Source organism: Branchiostoma belcheri, unplaced genomic scaffold, assembly GCF_001625305.1.
Source record: "Branchiostoma belcheri isolate BF01 breed outbred unplaced genomic scaffold, Haploidv18h27 scaffold33, whole genome shotgun sequence".
Classification (NCBI taxonomy): Eukaryota; Metazoa; Chordata; class Leptocardii; order Amphioxiformes; family Branchiostomatidae; genus Branchiostoma; species Branchiostoma belcheri.
The window spans coordinates 2,839,912-2,867,615 of NW_017803943.1; the positions used below are offsets into that span (position 1 = coordinate 2,839,912).

General features: G+C 41.0%; 2 protein-coding genes across 4 annotated transcripts in view; both read left to right on the forward strand.

Annotated features, from left to right (window-relative positions):
* LOC109475267 (receptor-type tyrosine-protein phosphatase delta-like) overlaps positions 1–9,949 on the forward strand; it is a 33,823-nt gene extending 23,874 nt beyond the window's left edge. For both annotated transcript variants that reach the window (XM_019775865.1, XM_019775866.1), the window contains 14 exons: positions 681–832; positions 1,348–1,507; positions 1,852–1,940; positions 2,369–2,600; positions 2,897–3,122; positions 3,347–3,423; positions 3,808–3,972; positions 4,489–4,653; positions 5,099–5,377; positions 5,730–6,062; positions 6,445–6,544; positions 6,742–6,805; positions 7,088–7,292; positions 7,700–9,949. In XM_019775865.1, coding sequence (XP_019631424.1) covers positions 681–832; positions 1,348–1,507; positions 1,852–1,940; positions 2,369–2,600; positions 2,897–3,122; positions 3,347–3,423; positions 3,808–3,972; positions 4,489–4,653; positions 5,099–5,377; positions 5,730–6,062; positions 6,445–6,544; positions 6,742–6,805; positions 7,088–7,292; positions 7,700–8,178 — 2,726 coding nt within the window. In that variant the 3' untranslated portion in view covers positions 8,179–9,949. The remainder of the gene's footprint in view (positions 1–680; positions 833–1,347; positions 1,508–1,851; positions 1,941–2,368; positions 2,601–2,896; positions 3,123–3,346; positions 3,424–3,807; positions 3,973–4,488; positions 4,654–5,098; positions 5,378–5,729; positions 6,063–6,444; positions 6,545–6,741; positions 6,806–7,087; positions 7,293–7,699) is intronic.
* A 1,210-nt stretch (positions 9,950–11,159) lies between these two features.
* LOC109475268 (phosphatidylinositol phosphatase PTPRQ-like) lies at positions 11,160–27,492 on the forward strand. 2 transcript variants are annotated; one of them, XM_019775868.1, is made up of 16 exons: positions 11,160–11,232; positions 15,876–16,049; positions 16,510–16,642; positions 17,149–17,300; positions 18,653–18,801; positions 19,685–19,847; positions 20,277–20,365; positions 21,111–21,342; positions 21,711–22,013; positions 22,380–22,544; positions 22,916–23,083; positions 23,429–23,707; positions 24,101–24,442; positions 24,801–24,909; positions 25,240–25,297; positions 25,666–27,492. In XM_019775868.1, exons 2-16 carry the CDS (start codon positions 15,944–15,946, stop codon positions 26,326–26,328), a joined length of 3,111 nt encoding a protein of 1,036 aa, XP_019631427.1. In that variant the 5' UTR covers positions 11,160–11,232; positions 15,876–15,943; the 3' UTR covers positions 26,329–27,492. The 2 variants fall into 2 exon arrangements, with proteins under 2 accessions (XP_019631427.1, XP_019631428.1); XM_019775869.1 differs by having other exon boundaries at positions 22,919–23,083.
* Positions 27,493–27,704: the final 212 nt, after the last annotated feature.

A 27,704-nucleotide genomic window follows, 5' to 3' on the forward strand; every position in this document is an offset into this window, starting at 1 on the left:
CCCTATCTTTATTTTTGGTGAGTGGCCACTGATAAGGTAGCACAGGTAAGGTGGGGCTGCATGGTGGTTATTTCTCACCATGGCTGGGGTAGATACTCTCAATGGACCAGTCTGCGCTCTCGTCAATGATGTTTTACTTCAGTTTATAGTAGAGCTGTAGTCTGTAGAGCTGTGGCTGACAGTAGTCGTAGCTGCAATGCCTCTCTCATTTTGCTTGCCTCTGCTTTAGACTCATCACAAAGTACAGTCCACTTACGTGTGCAGTAAACATCCCAAAAGAGGTCACATGGTCACCGATTATGGAGCAATAAAAAAAAAGACAGGCTAACAAGCCACTGACAACTCATCCCAAAAAGTGTTCACTCGTAAAGAATTAGATAGTAAAATCATGCAGTCATTCTACAGTCATTAATTTTATATAGCTCAAGTTGAATTTGCTTTCGATTTTTAAAGACTGATACTCTCTATGCTAAAAGGGGCAGACATATTAACCGACACAAATAAAATGTAGGTTTTACATGTATAAACGATATTGGCTGCATATAAAAGACTGGTTCATTGAAAGTCAGGAGGTGTTTGGGTCACCTGGTATTTTGGGTTGGTTGAAGAAGTGGTGGGATACAGTAGTGGGTACACTCATATTCTAATAGTTGCTACCCCCTAATTTCCTCCCCCCCCAGTTAAACCGGACCCCCCAGAGAATCTGCGAGTGGCGTCTGTGAGCAGCAGGGGGGTGACTGTAGAGTGGGACATGCCGAGATGTGCTGAGCTCCTGTTCACCAGCTATATCTGCGCCATTGAGTATGTGTCACTGAGGGACAACTCCACCAGGGTCAGTCAAGATTGTTGTGTGTTGAACATAAGTCCTTTTCCAGAAAAAAGTTTTCGACCATGCTGTAAATCGTACCAAGCAGCTGCAAAATAAGCAAATGTATGCCGTAAATCAAAAAAAAAAAAAGAAATTTGAAATGATCCTCATGTGGAACAATACCAAAATCAATTCCACAGTACAAAAGTAGATGTAAAGAAATGAAAATGAAGAATATATAATTTTGCCATACCATACTCTGTGTCATTTGTTCAACCTTCATGAGTACATACATGTAGATTTCATAATGAAGGCAACTTTTTTTTGCCAAACCTTTTTTTATTTGCATACTCACATAAGTTTTGGGGTTCCCAGAGGAAGTCATCCATACAATCAAAAATCGACATGGTCTTACTAAATGGTATGTTATGCCAAAGGGCGGTTATACTGGCTATACAGATACAGATGTACAGACACAGACACAGATACTACTGCTTTTCTGCCTTACTGAAGTTTTGTCTCTCACATTTTCCTGACAGGAGAAGGAGGTAATGATTGAGTTGCAGAACCCCCAGTACGAGACTCTGGGTGACCTGGTTCCTCACACCCGGTACCTGGTCCACATACAGTGTCGGCAGGTGATCGGGGAGCTGTGGAGCGAGTACTCCCCCTACATGGAAGTACAGACCAACCAGTCTGGTATGCACCATCTCATCTTAACTCGTCTCATTGTCTGTCACTATAATACAGAGAGAGAAGAGAGTTTATTGCAAATACATGCCCGAGGGCTAATTGCAAACAACATGTACATGTGTGAGAAAAGAATACAGTATAATCTAAATCTAATGGGAATCTTCCTAACTCTGCTCTACATTACTATTTCTATGTATATCCCACATAGACATCAAAAATAGCTGTACAGCCGCAATTTTACCTGCATGTGCAGGACATGATATGTTGAGCCCTGTGAAAAAAGTTGTATATGTCAGTATATAAGTGAGATTTTAAACTTGGCTTTAATCAGTCCTTAATTCTCTCCTTAGCTCCATCCAGCCCTCCTGTGGTGAGAACTCCAGCAGTCTCCTGGAGAGACTACAGACTTGGACTTCGAAACATGACTTTAAGATGGGAGGTAGGTTCTCCTCCACCATAACCTTTACATGTATGTTGTGTAATGCTGACCTAATGCTGTTAAGGATTTGTTGCTTCTGCAAGTCTTACTGTCAATTGCCATGATAATTTCATAGACGTAGTAATTTTCACTGCCGATTTTTAACCTCTCTTTTATATCCATTTTGATTTTGGATTCGATTTCCAATTAGGACTCTGATTTATGTAAAATTCAATCATAGATACAAATTGTATATAATATATATATATCTTATGATTTCGTTTGTACCATTTTTACTATGTTATATGTTTTCTGGGTCCTATTGGAAATCAACAAATTATTGTAGGGACTACCTAGATATTTTGAAGATTAGATATATAATAGGACTTTGTATTCATTAGAATTGTGTTCATGTATGGTATATTTCATGGATCGATTTTTTTCTCAAGTCCCTTGATCCAGAAAAGTGGAATTCTGAAATTCTTGGCGGCTACCTCGTCAACGTGACCGACCCGAGAACTGGGGAAACTGTGATCTACAACATCACGGCATCAGGTGTGGACCTGTATACTCTCACCCTGGGGAACCTGCAGATGTCTGACTACCTGGTGAAGGTTGTGGCCTACAACAACAAAGGGCTGTCACCACCGAGGGTCATACAGCTTCAAGACATTTCAAGAAGTAAGAATTTTATTATATGATAGTAAGATTTCTATAGAGCTTCAAGAGAAAGGTTTATTCGTTGGTAAAGTTTAGACATCCAGGTAATAAGGTATGTCAAAAAAGTTACTCAAGCAACTGGATTCGAAAGTCATGGCTAGTTGCTTGGGTAACTGTTTTTTGACTTACAAGTATGATGGTGTTTTTTGGATCAAAAATAAAACGAGGTCTGTTTTTTACACGAATGTCCCAGCACTTTATCTTCATATTTCTAGAGCACACAGTCATTGTTTGAATCCTGTATTGCCCTTCCCTAGGACCCGATCAGCCACGGAATGTGGTCGCCACGGTGACCTCGGAAGGAGACGTTCTGCTGTCATGGCAACCACCAGCAGCCATCGGAGGCATCAAGGACTACTTCGTGACCTGGTGCGAGGTCGAGCGCGACCGCCGGTGTGCCGGGGAGGGGAACGTGACGAGCGTTCCCGGGACGCAGCTAACGGTGACGTTACGGGACGGCTGGATGCCCTACAGTCGCTACAGGTTTGAACTTCATTTGATGAAACAACAATCATCGTAGGAGTAACTCCTGAATTGCGTCTAAAATTTGATCACTTCAGCATCAACAGATTAACAATAAAAACAATCAGTCATCCCTAAAATATTGTACTTGTAATGTAGTGACATAAATATACGTTTAAAAAAGAATAAGTTAACATACAAATACACAGCAGATGTAATAGTAATAACGCACAAATACTCTACAGGTTCATTGTGAAAGCTGCGACCACTGCTGGAAAGGGGGAGCCGTCCAGTACTGTCTACCTGTATACTGTTGAAGGAGGTAAGCATTACGTGTGCTATGTGTAAAAGGGATGGGTGTCTAGTAACAATCTTGTGATGTTTTTTTTTCTGTCCATTTACTAGTAGTCCATATACTACATAACAACTCACTTCGTGATCCTTGGCTACAGGCTACAACAAGGAGGCATTGAATGGCTGAGTGGAAATGAGACCAAGAGGTTATGGGTTCGATTCCTAGCATTCCTGGCAAGACATTTTATCCTTGGAAAAGTCACTTGACAAAACTTTCATCACTCCACCCAGGTGTAAAATGGGCTCTTGACTTTGGTTGAGGAGATAAAAGGCAAAAGCGTCTTGGAAAGTGGTATCTTATGAAAGCAGAAATATTGATCAACATTTAACATTGTTTCTTTTTTGTCCCCAGTGCCGTCCTCCCCACCGCAGAATGTGACAGTCCAGGCTGATACCTCCACATCACTGCTGGTGAGCTGGAAACCACCACCTCTCCAGGACAGGAGGGGGGTCATCACCACATACAGGGTGTATTACTACGTCACACCGACTATCAGTGGACAGCAGATGGCTGCAGGTTTGTATAGAGAATACTAGTAAATTATTCGTCATATTGTTGACATAGGGTTGTTGGCTCAGAGTCCTAAGGTTTTGGGTTCGAATACCAGGCAGGTGCTTGTGCATTGACCTTAGAAATGGCCCTTAATGCCTATTTTCTCACTAAATTGAGAAATGAAATGAGTACCTGGCATTGATAAAGGACATCTTCTTGGATAGGATGTAAAGGAAACCACACCTTAAGCACTTTCCAAATCCCACCGCACTTATCATAAAGGGTAGGTGTCCTTTCCAGTTTGAGTGGTTCAAACCTTACAGTCCGGTCTCTGAGTTGACATCTTGAAAACCTGATAGTCCCCTGTAATGTCAATCCTTCCACATATTTTAAAAGTATAGTCTTGCAAGACTGAACTGCCAAAGAAGAAGAAGATAAGTAAAATAATGTTAAGATTGACATATATTCTTCCCTATGATTGATTATAGAGTAGTAAATACTATGTAACACCCCTTGATTATTTTCTACATTTCATTACAGATGCAGTTTTTGTGTCAGTCAACGTGACTAATGACGCCCAGCCTGTGCAGTTTTCTCTGCCAGGACTGACACCGTTCACAGACTACACTGTCAGAGTCTCAGCTCTGACCTCACGAGGAGAGGGCGTCAAAACTGACCCTGTCAGCGCCAGGACTGAACAGGCTGGTAAGTACAGTCTGTTTCAATCTGTGAGGATTCAGTCACATGAAGCTGAATGTACCATCTTAAAACGGGATTTTGGTAGATCAAATACATAATGTATATCAGCCTCCCTGAAAATTGTCTAAAGAGACCTCCAATACAATGTCTAAGAGTAAGAGTATAATACACTCCTGTGTATCTGTAAAATGTGCATACACTGATACAGGGGGGAGGGGTGTTACTAGACATCTTTCAAACAAACTGTTTTCCAAGTGGCCAATTTTTTTACTTCTCCATTGCACGATGGAGCGGGAGACAAAACATGGGATTGCTCGGCTCTCCTAGTTATGCAACCTGGCAGATAAATGTGAATGAATGTTACACTTTCAATCATTGCTATGAGCCAAATTTGTTGGAGTTATCTAAAGAGAAATGAATGTTTTGACATGCGATGATCATGTTTTTATAGCTCCCAGTGACGCACCAAGCAACGTCCAGCTCATCAAGGCAACAGTCAACACTCTTGTCATATCCTGGACACCCCCATCCCAGCCTAATGGTATCATCCAGGGCTACACCATCCACTATGGAGACAGTTCCCAACAAGTGGGCAACCAGACAAAAGTGGTCTTGGAGGGTCTGGAAGGAGATATGAGATTCCCAGTACGTGTACAAGCCTGTACTGGAGCATTGGAAACCCCATGTGGACCCCTCTCGCCGGTGGAGAATTTCTTCACAAAAGTTGGAGGTGTGGATTGCTGTATTCTTCAACTAAATCTTGACAAAGATAATGTACTGTAATTCCTGATATTTTCACGGTACTTTCATGTTCACGGTTTTCTAGGCCACTACTAATCATTCGTCTATGGCCCCCCTCCCCTACAGTGAGCAAATTGTTTGTTTGAACCATTCTTTATTCATGAAAGCTCAAAATATACTTCCATGAACCATCCATTTTTCTTGCTACCATGAATTTAAAGTAAATTGCAGTTAATATTCTTCATTTCACCTCACCTCACCTCACCGGTCCCATAGCAGTCTGTCCTGTATATGTACATAAAAAGCGTAAAACTAATTTAGATCCATCTTTCCATTGTCAGAACCGGGTGTACCAATGAACTTGAGGGTGTCCTTTGACGAGTACACAGAGCGGCTTCATGTTGTTTGGGATCCGCCTGTGCCACGAAACGCACGCGTCATCACGTACCTCCTCACCTACGGACAAGAAAATGACGACCTGGTCTATCGCCAAGAGACCACCCAGACGGAATGGCTGGTGGACAAGTCCAAGGTGTATTGTCGGCGGGGGTGGTCGTACTTCTTCCGGGTAGAGGCTCGACCCAAGGGTCGGTATGACCTCTTCGGGGAATCCTCGGGAACTGTGTACTTCAACTGCAATGATTTCCCGAATGCCTACCTTTCAATACAGCATGGTAAGTTACCTTGTTACCTCTGTGTCTGCTTGTTTGCATGAGTGACATCCATAGTTATTTGAATAATACCAGTAACTTCACAGGAAGTGAAGGGGGAATGTTGTAACCACAGACTGACAGAATGTTCTCCCATAGGCTGTATTTGTTGCATTTCTTAAGTCAGCAGCTTTGTTTTTGTGTAATCTCCAAGCAGATCTTTCGGTGGCTGCAGAGACAGTATCAAATTTGCCAGGCAGTATCCATTTGCCATCCTAGGTGTCTGACGAGTCTCTCTAGATGGCCAGGTCTAACCCATGTGACTAATCTACTGGTAGATTCTTGAAAGAATCTTCTTGGAAATTAGTTTTGTGTTATTAAACACATATTTTTGTCTCGACTACAGAGCCTGTGAGTCTGACAGAGGCGACCATTGCAGGAGTCATTGCCGTCCTTGTGCTCTTCGGGATCTGCTTAGCAGTGTCGGGACCCAAGCTGCACAAGAGGTAAAAATGACATCTCCAGATTCTTTTCAACAAAATCATTCATTTTGTGTTGTTGTTGATATAAAAGTCTGTCATTATTTTGTATGTGACATTTCCACAGCCGTGCTTAGGTATTGTTCTTGTTTGTGACAGTCGTATAGCAATTGTCTACACGCAATGTATGTTAAGTAAGCTTATCTGTTGGTTATAATTTTCAGATTCAAGGAGATGAAGGGACAAAGAAGCCAACTCCCAGGTGCAAAGAACTACTATTGTGAAGAGGTAAGAGCAGGTTCATGTAGTGTTTCTCTCCAAAACATCTTGTTCTTCAAAATGCTGTGCCTTTCCCGAGGATACAATGTCTATCCAGGAATGCCAAGAATCAAACCCACAACCTCTGAATCTCTAAAAACCATTCAGTCCTTTGACACTACTTGTACTTACCAGTTGACAACCACTTTGACACCACTTACTAGTTGACCACCAGCCTCAATGGTACTGGTGTAGGTATTTTTTTCACTGAATGGGATGCAAGTTACTCATATTTCCCACTCTGTTTTCCAGGGTACGTACTACTCCGTTCCCGGCGACAGTTTCTTCACCAGCGACGCCCACCACATGTACAACCCGTACGTCATCAGCGATTCCGGCGTGGACAAGGAGACTGTGGACGACATCAGCCAGCTGAAGAAGCTCGGCCGGCAGTGGTCGCACGATTCCGCCATCGGACTGGACAGTTCAGAGGGAAGCATCGTGGTGGACGTCCCAGGTAACTAAGGCTCATATTCCATCTTCTTCTTCTTCTTTCATTTTGAGGCAGCCGCCTTCAACTAGCTGAAGATTGTGCTGCCTATTTTTGTGCCTAATACAAGATGGAGTCCACCAGGTCTCCGTCCAGGAAAGTTGTGTAAAGTACCTTTCCCAAGGGCACAAGATTGGTGACATGGCAGGGTTAGAACCCGGGACCTCTTGGTTCCGAGTTGAACACTCTGCCGCTATGCCACACAACCCCACAAATGTCGTAGGAACGCCTGTGCACACTACCTTTACATAATGACTGTACTTCTTTTTTATCATTGTTTTGTCCCTGTTGTCAGAGGTAATAAGATAAAAATTTTTACTGTTAGCATATACACTGTATTTGTTTTGATCACTAACATTTGATTTGATTTGCAGGTAAGAGCGCGCACTACTCCACGGCGAGCAGCAGCAGTGGCTGCAGTGACGGCTCCGAGGAAAGCCTGCTCCCGCACAAAGACGAAACCGGCAACGGAGACGCAACAGACGCCGAGAAGGGCGACGTGGTCTGGGAGAAGAGAGGCCGGACGGCGAGCACCAACACAACCTCCAGCCACGGCAGCTCCGAGCACGGCTCCGAAGTGGCCGAGTACTCGAAAGTCGCCGCCGTCGGGGGGAAGTTTAGGGACCTCAACATCAACTACGTCCCTAAAAAAGTGGAGAAGGAGGAGGAGAAGAAGGAGGAGGGTCCTAAGAGCAGGGGAAGGGACGAGATGGTTGATTTGGACCCGTCCAAACTGATCAGTGTTCATTCTCCGATAGATCTGTCTCCAGATCAGATAAAACATCGGCTCATAGACCCCGACAAAATCGTGTACATAGCCAAGGAGCCAGGTCGGGCAGAGGCGGAAGTGTAAAAAGGATGAAGGTGGTGGTAATTTATGGGCGGGGACTTAACTTGTTGTGGATTATGTGCATAATGTATACAATATGAACTGGATTGTTTTGATAAACCTGAAAAATTTGATTCCGAAGAAGAATTTCAGTTTTTTTTTCTTTTTCTCCTTTTCAACACATTGTTTGAAACTCCCAAAATTTAATTCTCAAGAAATCATGGTCACTTACTTGAAAATTCTAAGAATAAACAAAAATCCTTTTTGCAATTAATTACTATCTGGTACTACTAAAAATTGATGTTGCAGCTTTCTAAATTAAAGACTCAATGACCACAAATTCTATTTTCACACTGTCGACAATCAGAATATGATATATAGAAATCTGATATTGCTTGAGAACATTGTCTTCAAAAGAGTTGAAAAAGAATTTTAGAATACTACTAAACAGAGCTAACAAAAAAGTTGTAATTTGCAAGGAATCATTGCAAGCAAATTAAAGTTACATGTATGTGAGTAAGAACAGATTGTATACATCAGGGTTTAGACGTTTGTTGTATAGTTGTAAATATGTGAGAGCTAGTGGACTGCCAACTCTCACATCATGTAAATAGAGAGTACTTGTATTTTTCGGTGTATACAGAGCTATTATATGTAGAGGAGAGCTTTCAATTGGAAGAGAAGAGATACTGTCATCTTATACCATGATTGTTAATGGTCTATTACACTAGCCGTGCATTTGTTAGGACCATGAATGTGGACCATGAAGCATTATAGTTGTTCTGTCAAAACCACTCAAAATGTTGTATTGAAACCCTTTTATTGTTAAATGTGTATCAACTAAACAGACTTAACCTGGTACATGCTAGTTGATGAAGGTCAATCTTCCAGATCATTAGTTGTTATAGATGTACATTGTACTTTCCAGTGAAGTCTGGTTACAAGGTAATACAATGTTCGTGCATAGGAAGCATGTTGGCTTAATAGGGACTGTGCCAGTATTACATGTGGAAGTACAAGTAAATAATCTCCAAGCAGATTTTGGGAGAGGCTACATGTCAATCCCAGCTGGAGGTAGTTTGTCACAGAAAAGGGCATCTAGGAATTCGTAAGGATTTAGACTCCCCTTAACATCTGCTTGGAGATCATGAGTTAAGTCTTTAGGAAAGTGTTCACAGCTGCACATTGTACATAAATGTATATATAAATATATGTCAAATGAGTTCCATACATGTATGTTACAACCATTTCATAGGCTCATAGTGAATGTTACGTATGTCAGTGAAATTAACACTACTGCCTCAATCTCATGAAGAATTATTCTGTATTTAATAGACGTACATTTTCTTGTTTACATAGACGTTAGAGAAAATGTGATCATGAAATGAGAAGTTTGTTGTATGTGTGCATGTTCATCAGTTCATCGCTTTACCGGCTATACAAACCTAAGTGTCTTCAACTGAAAGACACCTGATATGTCTTCTACTTTTTATGTTGTAGAAGGTTGCTAGGTCATTAACACCTTGGTACTGTAAATGTGTTTACGGCGGTCAAATTCTGAGGTAGGAGGGAAAAGGCAGTTTTGAAGTTTACAGTTGAAGCAATTCTGTAGCACAGTAGGATTTCAAAGCACAATATCCGAACCTAAACTGCAAAAATAAACCACTGAAAACATTTCACCATTTACAGTATTATGGATGGTAAAGATGTCACTAACATTTCAGTTCTACTCCCTATCCCTACCAGTATTATTTATGTGTTTTATGGTATGGGATGCATTGATCTATGAAAAATGACCTTAGGCCACACCAATTTAATTTGTTGGTTCTCGGATTCGCCTCTTTGTTTTTTTCTGATTTGCAAAAAAAAAAAAAAAATTTGATTCTGGTCCTGAATCAACTGAAAAATGCTCATGTTTTGCCCCTAAGCAGTTGAGGAAAGTCCTTTTCTTCCTAGTTGTTACAGTTTTCCCATCTATCATTGCAGTGGTTTGATTAAAAGTTCAAAATTCAATGTTTAAATTTTAACCCAGCCTTTTGTGTTGACTTCATGGCTCATTTTGTAGCATTTAAGCCTATAATAGGATGCCTAGACCTGTTTTTATTTTTATTTTTTTTCGCCCTGTCGCTTCATATTTTTTCTGGAAAAATCCGAGAACCAACAAATTAAATTGGTGTGGCCTTAATTAAGCTTAATTAAGGCAATAGACTACCATCAGATGAATGCTGCAGACATAAAGATATGTGTACTTGTAAAAGTGCCTGTTGTTGCTACAAAGAGAAGAGAAGGCTACCAGGCTGTGTTGTAGAGAGATGTATATGTGATTGTAAATTTGCCCTTGTGAGTAAATAGAAATGGTAGTTCAAACAAACCGTGTCTTTGTCTTTTTTTGATCCACGTTTAGCTTTGCCATTAGGTTAGCTATTCTTCCAGTGGTCCATTACATAAAACAATACAATACAACTGCCACACAATAACTGCCACACAAACACATGGTAACAATAATACTTAACCCTTGTCCTGCTGGCATTTTTCAGTAATTTAATAAAGTTCAAAATTCATTGTTAAAATATTAACCCAGCCATTTGTGTTGACTTCATGGTATTTGGGTCTATAATAGGACGCCTAGACCTGTTTTTATTTTTTTTGGCCCTGTTGCTTCATATCTTTTCTGAAAAAATCCGAGAACCAACAAATTAAATTGGTGTGGCCTTATCATATTTAATACAAGAAAGTAATGTAACATTCAAGTACATTACATTCATTCAAATATATTAACTGTTACATTCATTAAATATAACAGTTAATAATATACTTTATACAACTGTCATAATACGTCAGCATAAAAACTGGCAAAAAGGGTAGTTTGCTCAATTAAACTTACATAATAAAGTAGTATTAAATCGTTGTTATTATCATATTTAATACGCCCCGCCCCCACACCTTGTTTTGCCCGTCAGCAGTGACGTCAGAGCCAGAAGGGCGTGACTCATTCTGCCACGTCACGTGACTATCGTTTCCGGCATGGCGGACGGACTGGGGTGTTCTTTTGACGAGTGAAAATCTTCCGAAGTTGCGGTGAGTTTTCCCTCCTTTTGACCACTCCAACACAACCTCAAGGCGCGATCCACGAACTTGAGAAGGACTTAGAAACCAGACCTCGCGGCGGGTGGGGTGTTGAAAAGTTTTAGCAGCTTTGAGAGGCGTCCTAAATATGGTAATCACCTTGTAGTACGGAGAAGCGATACTATGGTTCTACGTTGTTATTCACTAACCGTGACCATGGGCGATTTATTTGCCAGGATTTTGTACTACAAAATAACCGTCTTAACACGGTCCAAACTGTCATTATTGCTGTCGATTCTGCTGTCTAGTATCACAAGGGTCTGTTTTTGTTGGACCGTTACGTCTCAGGCCCCTTTTTGCCCCGAGGAATCGTCTTAAGATGGGACGATACCCATACCTGAGTTTGTCGTTTTGTTTGCACGCTTAATTGCACCATTTAAGGGGGGAGGCTCTGACACGTATGAAAACACCTTTGAACGTACAGAATTCTTTTGTAGATGTCTGCGTATGGCAAATTTAAGGTAAATATGGAACTGACAACAAGGGACGGCCCCCACAGCTGTTTTGGTTTTACTTCCTCAAACTCCGTCCCCAGTGGCTGTGGCTATAAAGCTTTGGCCGCAGCTTATCAAATTTCAAATCTACACACAAAAATGCGTCAGCAAATTAGCAGAAAAACACTATTGCCTTTCAATGATGATATTTTTCATGAACAAAACGCATTATTTAGGAGCTTTTGTATTTAAATTCAGGTTATTTTAAAGATGGGAGTAGATAAAGGATTAAATGACCGAAGATGGGGCTTCTTGGAACCCTGGTCAGGCTAGTACATGTGGTGTTGATATCAGGGGGCAAGGGGCACTAGTCCCACTGAAGGACTTCTGTAAATAATATTCTCCACCTTCGACATTCATAAATAAATAAAACTTTTTTGTGAAATCTTTATGGCCAGTTGGTTGTTAGGTGGTTCCGTTTTTCCTCAAAGCCTATTTAATTACATGGATGTCTGTTTGTACCCGGTATGGACGAAATGCCTACCTGTTTGAGTAAGGTACTAAGGAGGCCAGCGGGTGTGTTTTGAGTGTTTTGTTTGTTTGTGTGTGGGTGTAGGGTTTACTTTCCACCTGCACTTGTAGAACAATAGCCGCATTTGCAAATACTGTACAGTGACTGACTGTATCTCCTTAAGTAAAGTTGACCACTGTCTGATCTGCTATTCAAGAATGAATTCTTTAAAATGTTTTTGATATTTTTTTCTTATATAATGAAACCTGGTGACCATAATTTCTCCTAGCCAAGATGCCAGACCCATATATAGCACACTGGGCCCAAAGTAATATCCTGCACACTGGGATATTAATTTGGGCCCAGTGTGCTATGGGTATGGCATCCAGGCTACCAAATTTCTCAATGGGTCGGGCAGTTTTGGAGTGTTTCGGCTGTTTGGCACAGGCCTTTCTCATGGCAGTCAATTTTTCTAGCCAGCCTTTCTCACTACTGCAGTCCTGTAGTTTGGATGTATACATTGTAACTTGGATGCGAGTCATGTTCAACTTTTCCGTTTCCTTCGTATAGCTTGAGAAAAAGCTGTTAGTACACACAGCACACAGTAGACCAAAAGTTATCCAGTGTTCACAAGTGGGCCTAATGTGCTGTGGATCTGGCACCCAGGCTGTTAGTACTCTAAGAAATTTCCAAATTGAAGTTTAAGTCCACTTGGAAACTAACTTACTCAAGAGTTGTTCTGGGAGGTCTGGTGGTCCTATAATCGTACAATCGGCTCCTTCAGTCCTGCTAAGTGTCCCTGTGCTTGTGTTGCCTGTAATCAACACAACACAATCCCCTATATCCTGATCCAATCACACTGTTTAGTCAGATCACACCTGTAAGGTTACCTTGGAACCAAAACCTGCTTTGGCTTAGCTTGGTGATGTGTGAGCTCCAAGTATATGTTGGAAAGGAAATTCAAAAGCAGAATGTTTTCTTGTTGTCCATTTTTGAGGGCCTGCATAGGGGGTAGTGATTACGAATTACGCAAAATTCACCGCCGATTTAGAGCTGAATATGAACAGTTACGCGCTGCAGCTTATGTGCTGATTATGAATTCCAACGATTTTGGGTGGCTGCCTATGGATTACGAAGACTGAAAAGGCCTGATTACGCCTTACGAAAAAGGGGCATGCCGGCCCCCATTTTTCTGCATACAGGTGCATACCATGAAAATCACTTACATCATTGTAAGTCCAGGTCCAAAGTACCTGAACATCAATGTACCAGTTCTGTACATGAAAAGCATACTATGCAGGCTCTACTATAAGCCTCCCTTGACTGGTGATTCAAAAAGAAGAAGAAAATGCCTGTTAAAAATCCATCTCTACATAGAAAACTGAACATTTTTTCCAAGTAACATTAGAACGTCGCTGACCAGACTGCCCATGGTTTTCTAATAATAGAAAACCACAGTAGCCATTTTTATCAAATTTATGTCAGCTTGACTCAATTAATTATGTAGGACAGGTTTTTTTATCTAGATTGATAACAGGTGTAATTTGTAATATGATACTATAAAGTCATTTATTTTTGTGGGCACTTAATTTTCTGGTAGGAAGGGAAAGAAGGTTCATGGTTGAAACAAGGTACTAGTATTATAAAAATTGGAAAACAAGCTCATATTCAAAGTTTCATGATTTTGTGTTGGGAAGGTGCACAAAAACTGAATAAAGCTACTGCATATATTTGAAAATTTTCGTGCTTGATAGAAGGTACAAGTAGTTTCATTTGGTAAAAAAACAACAGGTAAATGATCCCTTCTCATGCAAAAGTAAAAATTTCTCTATACTCATACAATGAAATAGTGTAGAAATTACTAGACTTTGGAAAATTGTATGCTTCAAACTCATAGATTCTATCACATCCATTTAGCAGTTGTATTGATTGAAAAATAACACGTTGTATCCAAGCTTCCACCCAAAGTGCTTCTGACAAAAACTCCTTTGTTCCAAAGTTCAGGGACACTGCCCAACAACATGGGATTTTGTGCACTGAAAGAAGAAAAGGAACAAAGAGAATGGAGAATTTGTATGGAACATGTTGCCCTGTGTATTCCCCTAGGTTTCCAACTTGATAAAAGCAGTGATAAACATGGTTTCATTGGGATCTGTGATGCCTCCTCAGGTACTGGTGTTTCTATTCTTATGGCCTATCCAAGAAACAGAAGACCCACACAGCATGTATTTCTTAGTAGTAGCACTGAGTTGGTTTGGCCCAACTTTCAGGACAATTATTCCGACTTCCTGTTGCGGGCTGCTGCTTCCCTTTTTTAAACCCAACTGACTGTGTGGGATTGGGGGTTTAAAGGGATCTGGTGAGGCAGAACCTTTTTCCTTGTGGTTAGAAATGCCACAAATGACCTGTCGGCAGTGAGATATGGCATTCCCGATAACCTTGTATGACCTTAAAGTACAAAATGTCAACATGTAGGTAGTGTACATAATACATAGACCAGCTTTTGTTAGCAAATTGTAAAGAATTGTGGGGAATTTTTTTTGAGTTTCAGTTTCAGTAATGAAGGAAAAAGGGATACAATGTAAAGATAAAGCAATTTTTACATTCTATCCATGTTTTCAGACTTTAGATTAGAAAGTAATGTCTGCATATATTTCCTCTTTTCCCTGTTCACAAATTTGTCCTTTGTCTGTGGTTCCCATAGGACTGTTCCATCGAAATGAAGGGGTGGCATGGTCACGCCTGAATTTTTCTCTTCAGGAAAGCTAAAAGGGAAGGATGAGTAAGCAACATCTTAATATGGCAAGAAGGGCTTCAATTACCATTAACGTGAAGAATGAGTCATGACAAAATTAAATAGGCACCTCCTTGTGAACATTTTATCAAGGGAAACTCACAAATAAAAATTGGAACTTTTCTATATGTTTTTCTCAAACATTGCTAAGGCTTCAAAAAGGTTAGAATTGGAGAAATGAAGAAATCAAATACAGACACTCCTCTCTAAACATTTTATAATATGTAGGGGAAACTCACAAAAGATGGAACAAGAGAGCTTTTCATATGTCTTTTTTCAGGCATCGCTGCAGGGTTGGACCTATTGCCCACTTGCCCAAGATTTTTGAAAACGTGTCCAACCCTGCGCTAATATTTCCCAAACATTGGGAGCTGGCGCTGTTATCCGGTAGTTCAGAGAAAAGGAGGGGATGTCCCACTCCAGCGGTCTTGCTGATTTTACTGACAAGATCTAGACAAGATGGTATCTTATTGCAGGAAATACAGTGCAACTGGGCAAGCTTAACTTGGCAGCTATCCATGTGTAACTCTCCCTAAGTATGCCTGCATTTTTGCCGCAGACCACTAGGTGGCAGCTGATATCTGTTGATGTTACGTGGTATCTAATGTTAGTTGTTTTTGTGACTGATAGTGAAACCTGTTATGATTTCACCTTCGTCTATGGGTGCCGCCATGTTTTTTTCCCAGCATGCTAAGGGAGCATTGTATGATGGGAAGGAGTGTCGCCATTTTGGATTTGAAGTAATTACTTTTAGGGAACAAAACATGGGGGCGCAAACATGGCAATGTCACCTTGTCTTTTTGTTGTTGAACATTGTGGAAAGTGGAAGTTTTTATTTGTTGTGGTCTTGTTTCAGGAAATGCAACTGAAACCCTGCGCTGGGCGAGCTTGGCAGTTTCCTCACCAGTCCTTTCACCAATCACGATGACTAGGAGGGAGAGGTCAAAGGTTAAGGCCATGCAAGAACATACCTACGTATACATTCCCATCATCCTATGTATTCTAACTGGAATACAAACAACAAATGCCTGTAAGTGTTTCATGTATTTGTGCACCTTGCAATTTCACAACACTACAGAAAATTCTCAAATTAATTTCACTTTTCCTGGTTACACAAGTACTTGTATTTATTTTGGTTGGGTGGGCCGTGGGTTTGTGTATCTGTTTGTCAGGATAGGGTTGGTTGATAGCACATGGGTAGGAAGATTGACAGGCAGAATGACAGGGAGTCTCAGAATCTGGTGGGGGGGGGGGAGTCAGCATGGCACCTTGTGGTCAACATAGGGAAATTCAGGAAGTTGAGGATTCAGGAATCTCTGATTTCTTGTTAAAATTTTGTGGACAAAATCTAATTCGCAGTAGATAGGTTGCCACCAAACTGTGAACCACTCTGAATGTTTCAGAATTTACACGTACATAAGATTTTAGACCTTTCACCATTAATTTGTTCCATAATGATTGTTTTTTATCATCATTTTTACCATTTCCAGCGGCCCTGGGACTGACGTGTACTGTGTGCAGTGCAACCCACCTGGATTCTAACATCACCTGTACCTGGAACACTCAGCCAAATGTTTCATATTCACCATTCTTCAAACTGCAATTTGGAACTTCGTGTACAAGGTAAAGGAAGCATCCTACATTTAACTAGCCTGGATGCCAGACTGTTGTCAGGGCCAGTGTACAGGCCAGTCCTTCAGTTAGATCCTGAGGCTAGGAGTGCCAATGGTAAAATTTCCTTGGCCCTGAAGCCAAGGAACTAGCCTGTATATGTATTATATATATTGGCCCTGGTAACAGTCTGATACCCAGGCTAACATTTGACTGTGGTGGATTTTAAAAATCTTTTTGTCAATGGAATCTGTGTGTAACTGTACATTTCAAATGTATCTCTATTAAAATTTCCTAAGTACTCTTTTTCTTGAACACACTTAGTAACAGACATATTGTAGTCAAAATGTCATCCTTTTTTGGAGAGAGATTATTTTTTATTGTCATACTGTAAAGTCATTTATTTAATTTATTTATTCAGACACTATTATTTTCATGATTTGTTTTCTGTGTAACCTATTGTTTTGTACATGTAAAACATTGCAGATGGTAAAAAGTTTGTTCTGTGTTGTTTTCAGTCATACCTCATGGCAAGTGTGCAGCAGTTCATCAGACGGCTCGTGTGAAATCCCCTTTCTTGACTGTGAATCCACGTTCGACCGGTTTCAAGTGAAGGTGGAACCGTCCAACTCAGGGCCCCAAACAATCAGCTTTTACAAGAGTGACATTGGTAAATGCATGTGACTTGCTATCCCTTTGAACCACAATAGTGGCATTGGAAGCATGGGTATACAGTAGTCAAACCTGTATTATCTTTACAGTACATAAGGACCACCTAGCTATTGATGTACAGAGAAACTTGTACAAGTGACCACCTGTACATAAGGACCACCTGACCATTGATATAGGCAAACTTCTACTAGTGACCACCTCTACATAAGGACCACCCAGACATTGTTGTACAGTCAAACCTGTACTTGTGACCACTTCTACAGAAGGGTAACCTTGCCATTGATACAGTCAAACGTTTAGTACTAGTGGCCACCTATACATAAGGACCACCTTGCCATTGATATACAGTCAAACCTGTACAAGCGACAATCTCTACGTACATAAGAACCTCCCCATTATGTATGTATAATAATTTGCCCATGCAGCAACACCCCCCTCGCCACCGCATTGGTGTGGTCTAAAGGAAAGGCAAGAGCCTCCCCAGCCTAGCAATAGTGTTGAAGGATCCCGCTCAGTGGGAGAGTCCAAGTTTCGTGGGGTCCGCCGACCTAATTGTTTACGCTCCAGACCATGGCTGGAGCTGCGTGAAATAGGTAACAGTGGTTTGGAGTCAGGGTGTTCCTTTCCCAAGGTGGATTGTCTCCCTCCCCCCTAGCTGTGAGGGTCTGGGTGCTATTTACCAATAACTTACATGTACATGTTGGTATCAGTAATTCATGGAGATGGTGCACATACTCCCCCTGTTGGCACGGGACAGTACTGCAGGGTTTGATATGGAACGAAATGGAGTAAAATGAAAAGAAATATGAAGCAAAAAATAAAACAATAAGTCTCCATTTCACTCCATTTCATCCTACTTTGCCCCATTTTCAGCTCCCATTTTGCACTTCCTTTGCACTGGGCTTGTGGAGGAGCTATTAATATTATTATACATGGACAAGAGAGATCCTAACACCTGGCTCTTACTCACACTCAAGGCAAAGGGCCTGAAGACAAGAAATATGGAGGGCATGGAAGGTTAATGTACACACTGGGCACATCACACTGTCACAAAAGGAAAACATCTTGTTTTCCTCTGTTTGTTCTCCTTCTGGTTCAAGCACTGACCTTGTCAATGACCTGAACCAGACCGTCTGTCACCATGGTAACTGGTGTTGGGTTACATAATGTTGCAGTTTTAGAGCAGGAGGGATTTAGACTCCTTTTACCATATAATATGTGAATATGTTTGTGTAAGAATTAACAGAGCAGACCATATGTGTAGGAAAACAAATATGCATTTGCTTCGTAAATATTGTCTTTCTACTTTGACTTACACGTATTCTGATTATGTTATCTTTCCGTTCACAGCTAAACCCCTTCCCCCGGAAGATCTGACTGTTCAGGCTGACAGCAGTAAACAGCTAACAGTGCGGTGGAGGATGCATGAGTGTACAGATTTGGGAATCAACACCTACAAATGTCAGGTCAAATATACCTCACCGCAGAACATAACCGGGGTTAGTGAAGATTTACATTGTACTTTTGTGTAGTTATAAATTATGATTTCTGCCACAGTCATACAATGGCCAGGAAGTAGAAAAACGGTAATGACTATTTATGATATAAATAAAGATCTATGACAGAATATTAATAAGAGGATGTAAAGGTATTTGAAAATTGCTTCTTACTGTAAAATTGCCTTCCTCACAGGACACAGGGATTTTCTTTTAAACCACCAAATTTGTCTCTTACCTTGCTTACGTTTTGGTGGTATCAGACACCTTTCTAAGAGCTTCTGACTGGAGTTCTGCTGTAAAAGTGCCACCTACATCGGCTACATATAGCGGCAAGAAGCAGAACTCCAGTCAGAAGCTCTGACGAAGGTGTCTGATAGACACCAAAACGTAAGCAAGGTAAGAGATTAGTGATGCATACCGGTTCATCACTGGACTTGGATCCGGACTTGTAAGAATGTTTAGGTTCAAGTCCAAAAAAACCTAAAAGTCAAGAACCGAGTCCAGACTTATTACCATAAAAGACCATTTCACATACCCCTTTTCTTTCCAAACCACCTAAAACTTTCCGTAGATTGCAAAGTCTTTGCTGCAAAATGAAGAAAACATTGCTATCGGGCATCGTCAAGTACCGGCCTCCATGTTGTGTGGCCAAAGTTTCACCCAGACAACATTGCAATGTTGCCAACATGCAATTTTGTATATGCCATGGGTTTAGGTCCTGACCTGTCCGGAACTGAACCTAAACCTCTGGACTTGAATCCGGACCTGAACCTGAAATTGGGTTTAGGTATGCATCACTATAAGAGACAACATTGGTTGTGTCAAAGAAAATCCCTGTGTCCTACCAGCCTGATGAAACTATTTTCGGATGCCTTCCTTACAGACGTCAAATGCTACAGTTGACTTTATCCCAGAAAGTTCCTCAAAGAAGTTGAAGCGCCTGAGTCCGTACACACGGTACAGGGTCCGGGTCAGGTGTAAGCCCTTACTTGTAGGTCTTTGGGGCGACTTCACAAACACAGTGGAAGCACGAACACATGCCTCAGGTAAAGACACTCTGTTTGTTCTGTTATCATGTGTTTTTGTGTTTAAAGTTAAAACTTCAGATCCAACACAAAGAAATTCTCTTACCTAGAGCTTTCCACCAGTCACTCTGGTCTTCCTCAGTAGACTGACCCAGTGAGACTTGTCACATGGCTTCTTTGATGTTTAACGTCAACACTGGGTCAAAGGTATCTGGTAGACGATGTGAGCCCCCGTATATATTTTTGTACTGTTTTTTTTTCTTGCGTATAGAGGGATTGTGTATTTATTCCCTAACTAGTTTGCTTGGATTGTGATGTCATTGATGTTTTCACTACTGTAAAGCAGTGTAAAGTCAACAAGCTGGTATACCCTCAAGCTTGACAATAAAGAAAAAGATAAACAAATAATTGTCAATTGTAAAAATTTCCCTTTTCTCCCTTTTTCCTCAGCCCCGTCTCGTGGTCCTGTTGTACAGACACCTGAAGATGTTTGGTTAGACTACAGAAAAGGACTCCGAAACGTCACCCTGGAGTGGGAGGTAACATCTCAGACCTCATCACCTTTCTCCTAGCTTACTTACTTATCCTCTTCATCCCTTGCGAAACATAAGGCCGAGCCTTTTTTCTCCTATCTGGGTCTTTGGCAGCACGTTGGCAGACATACTGCGCCTGTGCAGAACCCTGGATTTTCGTTGGTTTTCGTTGGATGTTTGGTCAACGTTGCATCAGAATTTTGCCTGTTGCAGACGATATCTTTTCCGACGTAACATTTGAAAACTACTGTCGGAATGCTAACCTTATATGAGCAAGTTATATGAGACGTTCTGCCGAAGTGCTATTCCCAATACGTTACAGGTTTTGCGCAGGTGCAGTACGTTCTGCCGACGTGCTGTCTTTGGCCACCTTCTCTGCTCAGGTCACCCGTCACAGTTCTTCTTCAGGTGGTTTTGGGTCTGTCTCTAGCTGTTCCTAGTTGCACCACTGAAAAACACATGTAGCTTTTTGCTCGAGTGCTAAAATGTTTTAATCTCTCTAAATCTTTTCGTCAAGTGAAAAAGGGTGCCTCAAGTTAACAAGGATTTATAAAATAAAGACTAAATTTTAACCGCCAACACTAAACTGAACTGGCAGTTCAAGTTTAGTCTTTATTTTATAATGACTTGTAATGAGCTGGTGTGTTACGCTGAAGGCGGTTATACGGTTATACCAGCTATACAGTCTCAGATACAGACTTGCACAAACACAGATGAACTTTCAATTATACAAGGATTTTCTTCCCGCCAGGCTTTGTCAACAGTAGATTACAACAGTAGAGTACTTCTGGGATATCACATCAGAGTCCAGGACGTGAGAACTGCTGAGGTTATGGAGTTGGCAGTGAACGACACCGGATCCCAGACATACACCCGCACCCTGGGTCACCTGAAACTGTCGGGATACAGAGTCAACATCACAGCTTATAATGAGGAGGGGCACTCACCACCAACCTCCCGCATCATTCCAGACAGAGCAACAAGTGAGCTTGCTCCCTGTTTCAGTCAGAAATAAAAAGTTGTGCCAATCAATGACTTTCAAATCACTGTAGCAGTACTGTCTGTTCATTGTAGCCTGGGCACCATCTGAATTTTGCTAGAAAAAAATTGTAGCGCAGCGGAGCAAAATCCAGATGGTACCCAGGCTATGTTCATCAACTGCTATCTGTGTTCTTTACATTTACATACTGGTAGATATGAAAACATGGAAGTCTTCGTTTGTATCAATTTCTTCTAATTTGACAATTTGGTTTCATTGTTCTAGGACTCTTTTTTTTTTACAAAAATGATTTTTTTTTTTAATTTTACAAAAAAAGCACACTAAAGAAAAATTCTGTACCTTCCTTTATAGGGCCGGACCCTCCAAGAGACCCTGTTGCCTTGGCAACAAGTGACAACAACCTCCAGTTGTCATGGCAACCACCAGCAGAGGTCGGAGGCATCGAAATCTACATCGTCCTCTGGTGCGAGCTGGAAACAGATGCATCCTGTTTAGGGCAGGAGAAGAGCATGAGTGTTAATGGGAGTGAGCTGTCAGTCAACGTGACAGACAGCTGGCGACCTCTGACCCGCTACAGGTTCGTGGTGAAGGCAGAGAATTCTGCAGGACAGAGTGGGGCGTCGACGGCAGCCATTGGCTATGTTCAACAAGGAGGTAAGGAGGCATCTTTAACTGTCATATAGTTAAACATGTACGTGTGAAATGGAACAAATGAGACTCCGAGATACCTGGAAGATGTTTCAGATCGACTTAACCATAGTTTATGTTTGGCACAGTTGATATTATTTACATTTGAATCATATGTATTGTACAATTGTTGTGCAATATTGTTGATCATATCAGCTATTTGAAATCCTTCTGACACCGTAAGGTTTATAGGGCGGTGCCCATCTCTTCTATAGCCCCTGGGCCTCACAGTTATACATGGGCTAGTCCACTGTTTTGTGTAAAGACATACTGATTCGTGTACTACATAATGATTGGGAGCATTAAATTGAATGTTTTTTTTTATGTTGCCAGTGCCGTCCTCCCCGCCCCAGAATGTGACAGTCCAGGCTGAAACCTCCACATCACTGCTGGTGAGCTGGAAGCCACCACCTCTCCAGGACAGGAGGGGGGTCATCACCACATACAGGGTGTATTACTACGTCACACCGACTATCAGTGGACAGCAGATGGCTACAGGTTTGTATCAGTTGTCTGTATCTGTATTAGTACACCATTAGCTTTATAGACTGTTACACAATCGGTAAACAATTTCATCTGGTTTGAAAGAGACTCCTTCATATATAACTATAAGAAGGTTTTTTAGTCAACAAAACGAGTGGTTTGGTGTAACGAAATAAGCTTAAGAAATCTGTGCTTTATTAGTACATAAAAAGGCAAACTTGTGAACAAAATTTCAAGTATAGGTGTAGATACAGCAATTTCTTTGTAGACCTACATGTATACTTAAATCCTAGGTATGTACCCACATGTATACCTAGAATATTTAGGATTCACAGCTCTAGTTACCAGTAGTTCATAAACATTTTTTTACATTTTTTGTTCTTCAGCAGTTGAGCAGAATGTAACAGTGAGGATCCCTGATGACTCCCAGCCTGTACAGTTCTCTCTGTCAGAGCTGAAACCGTTCACATACTACACAGTCAGACTGTCAGCAGTAACGTCACAGGGGGAGGGCGACAAAACTCTGCCTACAGGGGCAAGGACCAGAGAGGCAGGTGAGTTACACTATGCAATACTTGTTTTGTTTTACCCTCCAGTCCATGGGTGCTGCCATACTGATTTGTGATGTCATATGGGTCAGCCATCTTGGATCTTACTAGTTGACAATCATAGAATGTCTCAGCCAACCAATCATAAGTTGAATTTATTTGCTCTATTTAGCTGAAAAATAGCATTCTTTAATAGCGAATGTATCTGATATTTTTATTCTGGACTGTATGTGTACAAGTCTCTCAGAGTCATGAAAGTCCAGCAAGTGTAGTGTAACTGATTGTGGCTTGTTGCACAGTGATTTTTGAGATATTGTATTTTGTTGTACAATAATCTCTCTATGTTTCTAGCTCCAAGTGGCCCACCTTCCGATGTGCGGATTTACGACGTCAATGTGAACAATGTGACCATGTCCTGGACACCCCCATCTCAGCCCAATGGAATCATCCGTTATTACATCATCAAGTATGGAGACAACACCACCGCAACAGAGGGAAACCACACAGCCTTCATTTTAGAGGGTCTGGAAGGAGGCACTAACTATGCCATACGAGTACAAGGTTGTACTGCGGCAGAAACCCCATGTGGACCCTTTTCATCGGCACAGAATGTTGAAACTAAAGTAGGAGGTATGTGAATTAAAGTTCAATTTGTTCATATCATTTTGCTTTTGCTATCTCTCTCTCTCTCTCTTACATAGTTATGTACAGTGTACGGTAAACTTATTTAAGGATGCTGAAAAATCTTACCTTCAAATGTAAAATTCTATTTGTAGAAAAATTGTAAGTATAGGTAATATAATGATCCCATAACCCTGCTTAACTTGATGAAATCTTGGTGAAAGAAACAAATGAGAAATTAGGAAAGGAAATGCAAGAATTTGAACATCCTGGTCCCAGTCTCTTATTGGTTGAACAGTGGTGCAGTTACTTGATTGGCAGCCAGGATATTATGGTCTATTGCACACAGCATATGACATTGTAGTTATGTAAGACTTGCTTTGACAATGTTTAATTTTTCAGTTCCTGGAGTTGTGCAGAATCTGTTGGCAGAGTTTGAGCCCACAAGCGGCGATGTCAGCATCTCCTGGACTCCGCCTGCGCTGAAAAACGGACGAGACATCACCTACGTGATTTCGTACAGACAGAAAGATGTCAGCAGGAGTGACAACACTGCTGTCACCACCAGTACAACACACTGGACCAGCAACAAGCCTGCAAGCACTTGCTCTGATGGACTGGAGCTTTTGTTCACGGTCCACGCACGGACAAGGGACCCGGAAACCGGACAGGTGTTTGACGGACCGAGTTCAACTGTGTACCTGTCATGTGATGACAGACCAGGGACTGCACCCTCTTCTGGTGGTAAGGCCTGTTTGTTTGTTTGTTTCCACTGAAAAATTTCTCATTTAGTAACAAAATTGTATCAATTTATTTCCCATGCAGTTACCACTAGAAATGGTCTTGCTGGATACTGGAGAACAATCCTTTTTTATGCAGAATAGTGCAAAAGCTGTCATGTACAGAAGAATTTATCACTTGTTGTAAGTCAATAGGCAAAATAAATCTTTTGCAAGTCAGTACATGTCAAAGCACATCATTGTTCCTATAACATAGCCTAAGCTCCATTCTTGAACATGAATATGGGCAGTTCCTCAGCAAAATAGTATTTTTTTTTCTGTACTGGACAACTTCTAACTAGAACCTCTCTAATCTGTTTCAGACATGCACAGAGCCAGACTGACATTGGAGGCTAAAGTTGGGATCATACTAGCTGTACTCATTGCCTGTTTAGGGGGTATAGCTGCACTGGTGCCCCAATGCAGGAAAATGTGAGTCAATTATACAGTATAGATAAAGATTATTTTTGATATTCGGTTGCCTTGCAAATCTTGCTTCTTTTTACATCTTATTATATTCCAATTGTGAATTGAAGGGTGACACAAGTCCGATTTTTGTTGCTCAACAGTTGCTCAGAAGGGGACGGGGGTTAAGTACTGAGGTTTAAGTTTAATTCCCACAACACTGCTTTCTAATCCTGTATTTTGCGGCATGAGCCTTTATTGTAAAGCAAGTAAACTGTAGTGCAATAAACTTAAAATTCTTTGTTAGACTTGGAGTTACAAAACATTTTGACTTTGATACTTCTGTGTCGTTTGCAGGTATAAGAAGACCAACAATGTTCCAGGCCCTGCAGACTTCATCTCTGACCCTAACCAGGTAAAAAAAAAGTACATTCTTCCTCACCACAGTCTCCAAATCATTGTGTACTTGAATATTTTTGGGGGGACTTGTAATCATTGACTTGTAGCAGTTAAGCTCAGGAAACTAGAAGTAAATTTGGTGAGTGCAGATTTGAAACTTTTTTGGAGCCTCTTTGACTGGCTAAACTTATGTGTGTAGTTTTTTCTTACTTTCATTTTTGTCTCAAAAAGATCAGACAAGGATGATCATATTTCAGTTTTGTACCTTGTTGGTGGCCCATCTATGACGAAACATTGAGTCATCACAACAGCCAAATTGAAGATCCATACATGTCAATCTAGAAGAAAAAAAAAAACTAAACATAATTTCTTGTGACTGCTCAGGGTACATACTACACCATTCCTGATGGGCCCCAGACCCTGAACAACCTGCAGATCATCAGCGAACAGTCGGGGAAGACTCCCGAGGTTCTGGACGACTTCAGCAAGCTTCGGGTTGAGCGGCAGTGGTCCCACGACTCTGCATTCGGGTCTGATTACGGCAACAACAACGTCGACTTAGACCTGGCCGAGAAAAAGGCCCACTACTCCGTTGGCGGCAGCAGCAGTGGCTACAGCGATGTATCCGACGAAAATGCAGCCCTGCAACCAGACGCGAGCAAGGAGAAGAATTCACTTTCAAACAATCAAGAAGGTGATGTGGCAGACTATTCTAAGCTCGCTGACGTAGACAGCAACTTCAAGGACTTAAAAGTCAACTACGTCAAGCAGGACTTGAAAACGGTGAGCCCAAAAGGCTCAAAGTCGTCTCTAGATAATCTAGAAACGATAACAGACTATTCCAAGGTGGCAGGAAAAAAGGACCATAGAAAGGATTTGGACGTCAACTACGTTCGAAACACAGGAACAAGTGGGAACAAGCCTAAAGACGTCCACAGAACTGAAGAATCAAGCCGCAAGCATGCAGATATTCCTTATCGAGAAAATCCAGTTCCTGCCAAGTGTAAGACAGTTGATCCAGACAGTGTAGTTTACGTTACAGTATAACTGAAACACCCTTTACTGAGGGGTTAACAGGGTTTTCTGCACGTAAAACTGAGCATTTGCATGCCCAGAGTTTGTTGCTTAAAGGATGAGATACCTTTATGGAATAGACGTACTTTAGAAGCAGAAGCAGCAAGTTTTTAAATTTGAAAGGGCACTGTAGTTTGTGGAAAAGTTCATTGTAATCGGGTGACAGATTTGGTCAGTGCAAAGATGTCATGATCAGAGTATATGGGTTGTTTAAACCCCATATTCTAGCACTTAAACTGTGAATTCATGGAACCTATCTTTCTGCCTGTAAACCTTTTCTCCACCCACAAGCTGGCAACTGGACAAACAGATACACAAACCCACAGCTTAACCACCCAAAACAATACTGTACACAGAAGTAACTACATGTAGCATGGCACCTACACACACTGTAGGCTAGCCCAACAGACATCATGATCTAAAAGTTCCTCTTATATACAATGTAGTTAGAACCGTAGTTATCCAAGAAAACCTTTGTCTACTTCTATGACAAAGAAATAACTTTTTGCATTTCAAAACATTCTGACAATACCATTCCATGCTTAGATATGCACTGTATCTATTTAGATTCCCATTAATACTGAATTCTCACAAGAGAAACAATGTGCAGGGATACTGTATTTTCTTCAATCGCAGCTCTATTCCATTTACAGCACTTATGCTTCTGTGTTCAGGGTATATCTCTTTACAGTAGTTTTGTAGTCCAGCTAAAGCCTATATAAGAATATTACTGGTATTTCAGTAGTTGAGAGCTAATGATGTGGTAAACATATACCTGTAGCTATTAGACCTAACTTGAAGTAGAATTGTCCTTAAGCAGGGTAAATCATGGGTTGTCTAAATGGTAGCAGGTTTTGATAAGACTGGAAGTGATTGCATGTGATTGCTGTGAAGAGTTGTTTTATTAACAATGCATGTTTCTTCTGTATATATACATGTATAATGTAATCATTTAATGGTTTTAAAGCCAGCACAGGGATAGCTGTAATTTGTTTCTGTCAAGCTTATTGTGAAATGGTATAAGAAGCTTCTGTATTCAGCAACCAGTGTTTTTTTTTTTTACATCTGACATTTCAGTGACTTCTGTCTACTACTGTCTTCAGGGCAAAACAACAGATGACTGAGATGTAAAAAAAATACTGGTTGTTGAAAAAAGAACTTTCTTATACAGGCTCTTGCCAACCTAATGAAATTATACAGGGTCTTGTGTAATGTTTTCGCTCCGTTACAGAATTTCCCCCATTTTCAGACCGTTCTGGCTAACCTCAAAGTTGTGAGAAAAGAACAAACTGCCTTGAGATTATGAATTGATATGGAAACTGAATAGCAAATGGTTGACCATTAAAACT

What these genes read in the sequence shown, in the direction of transcription:
- LOC109475268 (XM_019775868.1), top strand. Translation starts at nt 15,944, where the DNA reads ATGACTAGGAGGGAGAGGTCAAAGGTTAAGGCCATGCAAGAACATACC. An exon ending in AATACAAACAACAAATGCCT is followed by an intron (nt 16,050 to 16,509) that starts GTAAGTGTTTCA and finishes TACCATTTCCAG; the next exon opens with CGGCCCTGGGACTGACGTGT. An exon ending in TGTTGAAACTAAAGTAGGAG is followed by an intron (nt 23,708 to 24,100) that starts GTATGTGAATTA and finishes TTAATTTTTCAG; the next exon opens with TTCCTGGAGTTGTGCAGAAT.